This window comes from Rhizophagus irregularis, chromosome 23 (assembly GCF_026210795.1).
Source record: "Rhizophagus irregularis chromosome 23, complete sequence".
Lineage (NCBI taxonomy): Eukaryota > Fungi > Glomeromycota > Glomeromycetes > Glomerales > Glomeraceae > Rhizophagus > Rhizophagus irregularis.
In genome coordinates, this window is record NC_089451.1 from 1,441,928 (window position 1) to 1,454,189 (window position 12,262).

The 12,262-nt window shown below is 24.0% G+C and overlaps 3 protein-coding genes across 3 annotated transcripts; 1 reads left to right on the forward strand and 2 right to left on the reverse strand.

The window, feature by feature from the left end:
• Positions 1 to 912: 912 nt before the first annotated feature.
• OCT59_015276 (uncharacterized protein) lies at positions 913 to 3,516 on the forward strand (the record flags this gene model as incomplete). Its single annotated transcript, XM_025312666.2, has 11 exons — positions 913 to 982; positions 1,056 to 1,152; positions 1,226 to 1,340; positions 1,452 to 1,571; positions 1,641 to 1,702; positions 1,796 to 1,950; positions 2,028 to 2,094; positions 2,179 to 2,344; positions 2,431 to 2,616; positions 2,689 to 2,823; positions 2,947 to 3,516. The coding sequence occupies 10 exons, from the start codon at positions 913 to 915 to the stop codon at positions 2,818 to 2,820; spliced, it is 1,170 nt and encodes a 389-aa protein (XP_025188979.1). The 3' UTR covers positions 2,821 to 2,823; positions 2,947 to 3,516.
• OCT59_015277 (uncharacterized protein) lies at positions 3,511 to 5,257 on the reverse strand (the record flags this gene model as incomplete). The annotated part of the gene is made up of 3 exons (XM_025323889.2): positions 3,511 to 3,571; positions 3,659 to 4,894; positions 5,241 to 5,257. The coding sequence occupies 3 exons, from the start codon at positions 5,255 to 5,257 to the stop codon at positions 3,511 to 3,513; spliced, it is 1,314 nt and encodes a 437-aa protein (XP_025188980.2).
• Positions 5,258 to 9,011: 3,754 nt separating this feature from the next.
• Positions 9,012 to 10,964, reverse strand: OCT59_015278 (uncharacterized protein). Its single transcript, XM_025312667.2, has one exon. The coding sequence runs from the start codon at positions 10,882 to 10,884 to the stop codon at positions 9,202 to 9,204; it is 1,683 nt and encodes a 560-aa protein (XP_025188981.2). The 5' UTR covers positions 10,885 to 10,964; the 3' UTR covers positions 9,012 to 9,201.
• Positions 10,965 to 12,262: the final 1,298 nt, after the last annotated feature.

Consider the following 12,262-nt stretch of genomic DNA (forward strand, 5'->3'; position numbering starts at 1 on the left):
CTCATTGGTATTAAGATCTAACATAAAGATTGCAAAGAAAATATCTTTATTAAGTACGTAATACATATACATATCTGATATATATTATGTATATGTATGTACTATGTGTACTAAGTGTATCATTCTAATAAATCAATGATTTATGTCATCAATTGATTGTAAAACTGTAGAAAATTGAGAAAAAAAAATGAAAAATAAATGTAAAAAATGAAAACGAAAATGAAAGAGAAATTTTTAACGATACAAAAAAAGGCAATAAATTAATTGTGTGTAACACAGGCAGACGAAATGAAAAAGCGATGTTACACGAATTTATCACAAGAACAAAACTTACTGCGGTTTTTATAGATTACATTATCTCAATTTTGATCCGTTTTTTCATTGTTTTCAATAGTTTTCAGATATTATGATAGTCCCATTTATTTACTCCCTTATTAAAAATCGAGCATATTTTTGAAGTGGACGCTGTGTTACTGCACCATCATGATGCGGGTACCTTAATATACATTTGAGGTAACATTTTCACGGTGTTTTACATAATCTTGATTTAGCTATTTATTTCAAGATTGAACTTACAGAGAACTAATGTATTATTATATTACACTTATTATGGTAAATTCTTCCTTGAGAAGAAAATTACAATTCCTAGTTTGTACAAAAACTGCATACAAATACAATGACCAAAAATCAAAGACTTGCTAGAAAAAATTGAAGTATTTCTTAATTTCTGTTAAAGTAACAACTTTTAATTCAAACCAAATTAGGTTCAAATAATCTGTGATATATTACCATATTTGACAAAAAGTTATAAATTTGAACTACTTAACGCAGTTTCTTTTTAAAAGTTTCAAGTCTGTAGATAATTTTAAATTTTTTTTTTTTTGCGCTAATAAAACATTTCAAGTAGTCGAAATGTCTTCACTTATGTTGTCGCACGAACAAAGAGCTCATGGGCCGTGGGTTAAATTACAGTCTGAGCCAAGTAAATTTCAATAAACTTTTTAAATTTATTCGTTATTCTGGTTTGGATATTAAATTTTCTTATTTTTTTACAGAATTATTCACCGCATTAATGTATGATTTGGGTGTAAGAGGAGCTCAAGCTACAGAAGTTTTTGTACTTGATGATACGCTCGATTTTGACGATTTGGGGTAAATGATTATAATTTATATTATTTTCTTAATTTATTTGAATTTATATTAATTATGTTAAATTGGCTTTTAGCGAAATATATGGATTCGTGTTCCTTTTCAGGATGATGGGAGATGTTAAAAATCTATACAAAGACGAGGAATATACACCTGTCGAAAATCCAAGTAATGTTTATTTCGCAAATCAGGTTTGAGAGGGTTGATAATTATTTATTTATTGATTTAGTCGATAGATATTTTATAAAAGATTGTTTACCAAAATTTTTATTATTATTATTTTTTTTTATGGCTGGTCTCAGGTCATTGATAATGCTTGTGCAACTTTGGCAATGTTGAATATAGCTTTAAATAACCCGCAAATGGAACTTGGTGATGATTTAAAAGAATTTAAAGAATTTACGAAAGAATTCTCTCCTCCTGTTGGTTTTCTATTTCTTCATTTTCAATCGAGAATAGATTATTTTGCTAAAATCAAATAAATTTATTAGATGAAAGGTTTCGCGATAACGAATCATCCAGCATTCCGTTTAATCCATAATTCAATGGCAAGGTACCGGACGTTCTTTGTCTTTTTTTTTTCTTGATAATGCTTTTAATGCTTTAATGGTTACCATAATTCTAATTATGTTGTTAAATTGGATAGGCATCCTGAAGAAGCCCTGGTTGTAGAAGAAGCTATTGGTAAATCTAATTCTGCAGAAGATGAACCTGCTGAAGCGTATCATTATATTGCTTATGTTCCTGTTGATGGTGAAGTTTGGCAGCTAGATGGTTTATATCCGCATCCTGTAAGCGTTGGTATGTTGATAATTTACATATAATAACGGAATTTATTTGGAAATAAATTAATTGACAAATAAATTATTATTATTTAGGAAAATATACAGATAAGAAAAAATGGTACGATGCTGCACGCGAAGTTATGCGAACACGTACACAAGGGTATGATATTGATCTTAAGTAAATCGAAAATAATCACAAAAAAAAGGTCGTTTTAATAAAATAATTTCTTTATTTGATTAAAAGATTCTATAAAGAACAAGTTAATTTTGTTCTATTAGCGATAACAAAAGATCAATTAGGTAGAAGGAAAGAGAGAGTAAAGGAATGTTTATATCTCAATAGAATTGTTGAAGCAAGGTTGAACGAATTAAATCGTGAATGGAGAGCTGCAATTGTTGATGAACCAACCGTACGTATTAAATTATATTTATCATAATTTAATATCCATTTTTGTTAACATCTCTCACTTTTTTTTAAAAACAAATTAAATCACAGATCGATGAAGTCTTAACTACGGATGAAGAAGAAAAAATTAATGAACAAGATGGTATTAAAAAAGAGATTGAAGAATTCGATTCTAATAGAGATAATATAAATAAACTCGTACAATTACGAACAAAGTGGGTTGATGAGATTCGTCTTTTACAAAAATCCATTGAACGAGAAAATAAATTGAAGCAGGTAAAGTAGATCGTAATTCTGTAACCCTTTAATATGTGATTCGTTTGATTAATAATTATTCAAAAATTTTAGATGGAAAAAACACGTCAATCATTTGATTATGGTCCATTTATTCGAGAATATGTTTCTATTTTACATGAACGTGGTGAATTAAAAGAATTGTTGAATAACGCTGAAGAAGAGGAATGTGAAATAGTTTTCTAACTAGTAAGTATAATTCTTTTCTTTTTTTATCTTTAGATTTATCAAAATATAATAAACATTTTAAGTCGTTAATATTCAAGTTCTATTAATAAATAAAGTTGATTCACATATTATTTGCCTTGGTAGATATATTATTATATCATTTTATCATGAAATATCAGTCACAAGACCAAATGATCGGATGATGAAGGACCATGTGATCACGTAGTCAATCTCTCATCCAATAAGTGTGATCATTAGGGAATTTAGGTTAAATATTCATATTATAAGATTTTATTTATTTTTATAGAATTTCAATTATTCGATTGTAAATTATATATTTGTTAATTTATAATAAATTATTTTTCAATTGGGATAATTAAATCCAATTTATCTATTTAACTAGATTTTATTTAGCCTATTTAGCCTGTTTAGCCTATTTAGCCTATTTAGACACAAAAAAAAAGTTTAATTCGTGGTACTTAGTCGTCAAAGACATGTAATTTTGCAGTTAATCAGGGTACGATACAAATTATCTATTGAATTAATTTTATTGTCCAGAGCGGACATTGACGTCCAAAGAAAAAAAAGAAAAACTTGAGAAATTAATTATTCTTAAGATTTTTATTAATTGATTAGTAAAATTTCATAAATTTCTGATAACATATTAAATATTCTTATTTATAATAAACTTAAATAATAAAAATTTCGTTAATAATTAACATACGTAATATATTTTTTTAATATCGAGATAATCTTACTATTAATTAATCTACTACACAAAAAAAAAATATGTAATAACTTAGTTTTAAAATAATAATAATAATAAAATATATATTTATATATAAATTATACTTACTTTGTTACTTTATAAACTTCATAATCTTCCAAAAAATAAATTTGTCTAGGATTAATGAAAGCAAGAAGTTTTGGATAAGAAGTAATATTATCACATTTAATAATATCATTTTCAATAATTAAATCAAATCCAGTACCAAAAGTAGGACCATAATTTGAATTATAAAGATACTTATCATAATTTTTATTTGCTAATCTTGCAATAATAGGTTCATCATCATCATCAGTAAAAGATTTATCAAAATCATCATCTAAGATAATATTATTATTAAAATAAAATAAATAACTATCTTCAGATTTAACTAAAAATTCATTATCATTACAATTCCAACTATTAGGATTATAACCACCAATAATTGTTCCATTATCTTTTAATTTACATATTATTATAGTTGAACCTTTATTATCACATAAATTATGAAAATTTGTTGAAGAGAATCCATCCCTACTTGCTCTATATAATAATTCAAAATGATAAGGCATTGTTTTAATATTATAAAAATTTTTTTCTTTATAATCAATCCAACTAGAAAATATAGGTAAATGAAATTTTGTTATAATTTTTGAATTACAATAAATAGATTTTCTTGGTTTTAATGAAAAATATTTAAAATTTTTTGTAATTATATCTTTATAAAGATAATCAGGAAAAATTGGTTTAAAAGGACTTATTTGTTGATAAAAAATTTTTGAAGAAATTTGAAACCATCTAATATGTAATAAAAAATCATGTAAAATATTTTTTAATTCAAAAAAATTTTCTAAATTCCAATTAGAAAAATTATTTATATCAATATTATTATTATCAATATTATTATGATGATTATTATTATTTTCTGTTGTTGTTAATGATGATGACATTCTTTCAATACCCCATTTTAATATATAATTCCAAATTTCATATTCATCATGTATTTCAAGATCATCCCTTTGAATTAATTTAATTAAAATAGATTTTTCAATTGATAAGAATTTTGTTGATTCAAAAAAAATCTTTGGATTTTCACTTATAAATTCTAAACAATTATTTCTTAATGAATTAAAATGTTCATATTTAAATATAATTTGTAAAATATCAATTGGATCCTCTTTTATATAAATTTCATATTTTTCAATTATATAATTTAAAATATAATCACTTAATTTTTTAATACCTAATTCATCTGATGCTATAAAAAGTTTGAATACGTTTACTCCTCTTTGTTTATCCAATTCAATAATTCCACTATAAAGATACCTTTAAAAAAAAATAATTATTAATATTGTTATAATAAAGGAAAAAGTTAATGATAAAAAAAGGTACGATAAAAAAAAGGTAACGATAAAAAAAGGTAAGGATAAAAAAAAGGTAACGATAAAAAAAAGGTAACAATAAAAAAAAGGTAGCGATAAAAAAAAGGTAACGATAAAAAAAAGGTAACGATGAAAAAAAGGTAACGATAAAAAAAAGGTAACAATAAAACATACTATAATAAAAAAAGGTAATAATAAAACATACTATAGGTAATAATAAAACATACTATAATAATGCTATAATAATGCTATAATAATGCTATAATAACGATAGTAACAATAAAACATACTTTAATAGATGATTCATAATTTCGGGTGAAATGTTCGGTTTCTTAAAAATGATCATTCCATTTTCATTATGTATCCAATTCTTTGATAACGCGGCTTTAAAATAAGTCGATCTTGAACATAATATTAAAGAATGTGTATAAAATTCTTTTTTATTGTCATTCTCTTCAGCTTGAATGATTACATCACAATTATTTCCGCTAGAGAATAATTCTCCTAAATCATTTGATAATTCTTGTAAAAAATTATATTCGTCCATAATCGTTCATAAAAAGTAAGTATATGTATGTATGTATTTTTTTAAATAAATTTTTTGGCTTAGCATATAAAGATTTATTATTTCTTTCTTGGAAAGAAAGATGTTTATATATATATATATATTAAATAATTATACGAAATCTTCGTATTGTGAGAATGGATGAAAAAAAAAAAAATTCGAAATTCGAAAGAACCTTTTATAAAAATAATGATAAAATTTGGTGTGACAATGTTGTTAATTATAATTATCTGTTATTGTAATTATGTAATTATTTATATTTTACCCGTTTTACCCGTTTCAGGAGGTTTATGATATCACAAACCTTTTGAATAAACCGAATAAACCAAAATTTCTAATTTTCCTTTTCTTTATTGTTATACATAAAGACAAAATATTTGATTTTTTTCTTTTTGTAATAAATTTCTTCATATGTTATTACCTTATTTAACATTCACAAGATTCATCTCAAACTGATTGACGCGTTTAAACTTGCTATTACCATATTGTTACCGTATCATACTTACCATATATATAAGCATCAATTACAATATTAAACCATAATATTGGACGTAAAATTACTCTCAATAAAGCAAAGATTATCTAAGTTAATTTCCTCTATTTAGTTAGTCAGGCTCATATTTTTGTTATCTGGTGCCCCGTACCGTTATTTAACTATTGTTTACTTTTTTTTAGATTTCCCTTATTTGCTTTTTGAATTTGATGAGATGAGATGCATTTAATTAGGGTTAATTCTGATTGGATAGGAATAGTTTAGATTATTTAAACATATTCCAAGTTTCTAGTCTAGAATCTAGATAGAATTTTTCGCGTATTAAGAGATAAATATTTGCAATAGCACAAAATGTTGTATCTTACGCCACAATAGGATCGATTGGTTATATAATAAATTAATATTAGTATTAATAATATAATAATAAGTAATTGAACATTAATTGAATTGGTTTTTTAATATTCAACCATTAATTTACATTATATCCAATCATTGATTTTTCAAAGAACATTAATTGAATTTTTGATGAAAAGAAAAAAAAAAAAAATAATAATAATAATCTAAAATTCTTGAAACTGTTTATCAACATGAAACATTTTTACTTAAAAATTATTTGTGGTAAAGATCGATGGTATCATTCTATTATGATAATGTCCAAAAAAAGAATTTTTTTTTTTAAAAAAAATAAAAAATAAAAAATAAAAAAACCCAAAATATAAAAATTTTTTTTAGAAAATTCGAAAATCTCATTCAAATTTTTTGTTTTTTTAAAAAAAATTTTTTTTTTTTTTTACAAGCATGGTGGTTACCGGAAAAAATAAAATTAAAACCTTGTATCAGGTGTGTAACAAAAACTTTAAAAAACTTAATAATAATAATACTGCTGCGAATTTCAGAATTTTTTTTATTAATGATTAGATAATGGACAAGTATTTTTTTATTATTATTATTATCATTTTTTTTTTTTAGAGTTGGATAAATATCAACAAATATTGTAAATATTGTAAATATTGTCAAAACTCTTATCATTTTGATTGGTCCAATTTGGTCACTTTTGCGTTTAAAATAGGAGAATCGGAACGAATTTTCTCCGAAAAATTATTAACGTTACATTTTATTACATTTATGTAATTGTAACATTTATCATCAATTTGATAATGGTATTATTATATCATTTTTTTATAGAAATTAATTAAAAATTAAATTTTTTATTTTTTTTACCAGTAATATTTTTCTAAAAATTAACTTGCATTAGAAATTTAGAATGATTAGATATGGTGAATGGATCGTTGTTCTATTTTTTTTTTGTTATTGTTTTTTTTTTTGTTTTGATCTTAATGAGTTCGTGTCCAAATCTTAAATTTTCGAATTCTAATTATCGATATAACGATATCGTCGGGATTTCGGGACCATATGAAAATATCGTTATATATTTAAAATTATTATACAGATACATTTATTTGTTCTCTCTCACGAAACGAACCCTTCGGTTCATTATATCAAAATTTATAAGTTTTAATATAACGATTTTTATATGTTCTAAAATCTTTAAAAAAAATCGCTTTGTCATGAAATTTGTTATATTACATAGTCGTTATAACAAAGTTCTGACTGTTGTGAGAAAGTTATATATAATATAAATCAGAAATTCGGGTGAGAAAGTTATATTTTATCGTTATATCAAAGCTTTTAATATAAATCAATAAGAAAATCAAAAAAAAAATAAAATAACAAAAAAGCAAACAAAAATATCATTATACATCGAATATTGGAATATCGAAGATTAACTGTATTTAATTAAACTTTATTCACAAATTTTTTAAAAAATATTCTTACGTGATGAATAAAAAGAAAAACAAAGCTGCATCATTTATCATTCTAAATTATGCTACCATAAAGTTATATAACATTTCTCTTTTATGCATAAATATTCCTTCTCTACAAATATTTCTACAGTACGTCACACTTAGGTAGTACCATAGTAGTACCCTGAAATTTTATGGTAATGTACAAAATTTATTCCGTTTTTTTTTATTTATTATTCACGGAGTTGTTACGGAAATTACGGATAAAATTTTTACAGGGTATTATACTATACGGAAAGTTTTTCTTTAATTCTCCATATAATTTATTAATTCACATATGTTTAAATTGTCGCAGCAAATACTACGCTAATGAAAAAATAAATTGTAATTCGTTATCAACGATATCACGATAAAATTTGTTGATTTTTTAATCGACGGTGGTCATGTGCACTTGTACATGAATGAAAAGATTTCCACGCATAATTCTTTTTTAAGTTAATATAGTTAATTTGCGCAAACCCGTACAGTATCAACACAACGAATGATTTTTTATTTTTATTGCGCGCCACATATTATAATTTTCAGTGATATTTCGAAATGAGATAAAGTATTTAGGTATTTGAGATATTTAAAAATTAAGCATTTGGGTATTTTTTAAGATATTTTTCCAAACTAATCCTAATCCTAAACCTAACTCGCGCCCTTCTAACTCGCGCCCTTTATTAAAATATTACTCTTTTTTTTAGGGCGTGTGCTGATAATAAAGAAAGATGAATTAAATTAAATGTCTTTCTAAATGATAAATGTCTTTATTTATTACAGTGAATTTTTTCTTTGTTCAAGTATAATGAATATATGCATATTTATACAAAATAATTTACAATTTCTAAGATCAAATTTCAAAATCGATCGTTCGAATCGAAGAAATCGAAGAAAGAATTTGTCTTATCTAGATTTCTTTATAACTAACAATTAAAAAAACTTTGATTTCATCATTATGAATATAAATAATTATTGTAACTTTTATACAACTTTAAAAAAAAAAAAAAAGATGGAAAAAAATACGATAAAAAAAAATCCAGAATCCAAGAAAAAAAAGGAAAAAAAAAAAAAAATTTTTTTTTAATTACAAATAATCAGAATTATAGGAAAACGTCGTTAATGTATTTAATGTATGTGATATGTTGGGTAATATGTTACTATTAGTATACTAGGTATACTAGTGAATTTATTAGACTAGTTGTAATTAATCGAATTAATAAATAATAAATTCGAATAATAAAAATTCGAATAATAAAATCATTAAAAATTTAATAACCAATGGAAATCAATCCTCTATAACTAACAACTAATCAAATCACCAACCCAACTAATCCAAACCTCTCTCGCTAAAAGTAACCAGTGTCTTGAAAATAAAAAGGATAAAAATTATTCTTTCCTAAAACGTAATTAATTTTTGGTATTGTTTTTAAAGCATGTAAAATAGGATCTAAATAAACTTCACCATAAACCTTGTTATCTATAATATATCTTAATTCAGTAAATCTCTTGTTCTTTTGAATATATTTCTTTAAAAATAAGAGAACATCATCAAAAATATTTTGTTGATGATGTAAAGAAATTTTTTTAAGTGGGGAAGAACAATTAGAAATCAAGACCATTAAATCTTTTGGTAAAATTTCAAGTAAAAGATCAAGATGATATAAAGTTGAAGGTAAAGATTTAGAAAATTCTACCAAAGTTTGTTGATTAAAGTAATTCTTGTGTTTACCAAATAATGTTAATTGTTGTAAATCTGATGATAAAAGGTATAAGGGTAATAAGGAAGAAATATCTTCGCTCGCTTGTATTATTAAAAATTTTAATTTTTTACATTTAAAAATCGTTAAACATAATTCTTTTGTAAAAGTTCCTAAAACTAATTTTGTTAAAGTTGAAGAACTAGATTCGAGGATCGATTTTACAATATCAAGATCGAACGTTATATTAGGATTAATTATAAAGTGAGATATCATTGGTTTACCCCAAACGCAAAAATTGGTTAATTCACAATTAAAAGAAGGAACTTCTGAATCAACTCGAATATCAGGTTCTAAAAATCTTAAAATCTTTAAATTTGGACAAGAATTTAAAAGTTGAGATAATTTTTCGTGAAAATGTGTTATACGTATAAGAGAGAGAGCTTTTAAAAAATTACTTTGTAATCTTAAAGTATCAAATACATCAGCTGTAAGAGAAATATCCCAAAATTCTCTTACAACAAATTCTTCAAGATTTTTTTGATTTTTCAATAATTTCACCAATTCATGACCAGTCCTTCCTGAACGACTTTCTGGTAAATTTATTTCTAAATATTTAATATTATGAGCGTATTTCGTTATAATTTTAAAATTATCATTTAAAGTAACTTGTTCTCTATTTTCAGTATAATTATAATATCTTCCTTGTAAATCATGAATAATTTTACAAGATTGTAATTTTGTTAAACCATTTGAAGGTTCTTCAAAGTAAGCTATATTTTGAGTATAAGCAAAGAATATTATATCAAGACTATCCAATCCTCTACATCTACTAAATAGAATATCACCGATAGCTTTATCCATATCAAAATGACCGAGTCTTTCCCAAACAGTTCTCCAATGATGTCTCTTCCATTTTGTCATCGCTTCTTGAAAACCAAAAGTGTCAAGACATTTAAGATAAATTGGATAATCGAATAAAGGTTTTTTTAAATCTGCTTGAAGGATCCACTTATTTACCTTTGTCTTTTCATCATCAGGAAGACAACTTAAATAAGTTCTTATAAGTTGCCATCCACGATCATGTTTTTGACATCTCAAATATCCAAAGGGATTACTCCAAAGAAAAGGAATAGCAATTTTACACCATAACCTATTAACTAATGTACAACTAAATAATGTTTCTATATCATCAGATAAATCACAGAAATTTCCTAAAATTTTCTCCAAACATTCGATGTCTAATTTAGCAATCGTTGAAGTTGATTTTATCGCTATAGAAGTTCCTTCAGTAGTATTCTCACTTGTTAATAATTTATCCAAGTTACCCATCTTTATTTGTGTTCTTTAAAGAAAAGGTTCGTGTGGGGTAAATTTTTTTTTTTATTAATAATATTGTTTTTGTTATTGTTAAGAAAAAAAAAAAAAAAAAGAAATTCAAAAGAAAAAAAAAATAAAATTAAAAAAAAAGAAGGATAATGCAAAAGAAAGCAAAAGCAATGAGACCCAAAAAAAAAAAATTTATATTATTTTAAACAAAAAAAAAAAATCATAGTCACAAATTCTGCAGCGTACAATATTATATATTGTGCATTATGCTTTTTTTGTAATTCGGGGTTTTTCGTACTTTAAATAATTCGGTCTCGATTATCAAAAAAAGCTTATCTCATGATATTTCTTTGTATGACAAATAAGCCAATAAGAATAGTAACGTGTATCTTAAATAATGCATATTTATTTTCCATTATTTTACTTTACCTTTACCATATTCGTCAAATTGGCGCAGTGAAAAAAAAAGCCTTTGTCATATTTTTAATCCACTCAATTGTCTTAGTTTACCTAATTAAACATTGTTAAAAAAGAAATAGAAAAAATTTCCGATTATTCTAAATTGAATGATAATATTTTTATTTAACTTGTCTTATTATCGTTAAATCGGTCTAGAATATTTATAAACCTTAGGTTAATAATATTCTGTGTCACAGTATGGATTACCACACCTTTATTTTTGTTTTGTGTAATATTTCGTCAATTTTTTTTTTTTCGTTTAAAACAAACAATTGAGTAAGTAATCCAATGTCTAGCCACTCCTCATTTTACAAATAAGAAAGGAGTACTTAAAAAATATATATACATGTGCTTGGCTTAATTTCCATTTATATTTTTAAAGTTTATAATTATAAATATAAATATATATTTTTTTTTGTTAATCCGTTTGGTCAAGTAAATAGATTTTTTTTTCTCGATTGTTGAGAAAGCCGACCTGACAAACCTGTCTTATTTGTACACACTAATGTAATTTTAATATTGTGGCGTGAAATTATTATTATATTATTGTTCATCCTCTGATAAATTTATAGGAATTCATTTATTTGTACTTATTAGTAAATTTAATGCTAATTTTATACTTCAGCCAGTTGATCACCCACGTATTTGGTGAATTTATATCGGACCTTTAAACTTTAATCTTTAACAGTTAACAAATTTTAAATATAAAAATTAAAAAATTTTTTTGAAAAAAAAAATAAAAAAGCATTTGAAAATATTTACATTTCGTTTATGTGACGAAATGTACATGTAATATTCAACAAGTACATGTAAATATTTCAATAAAAATCTAACCAAGGTTATCCGTAAGTCTTATACCAATTCGTCACTTATAATATTAATTTGATAAACGAAATTTTATCCAAATTTGTTTATACCCTAT

What these genes read in the sequence shown, in the direction of transcription:
- OCT59_015278 (XM_025312667.2), bottom strand. Translation starts at nt 10,884, where the DNA reads ATGGGTAACTTGGATAAATTATTAACAAGTGAGAATACTACTGAAGGA.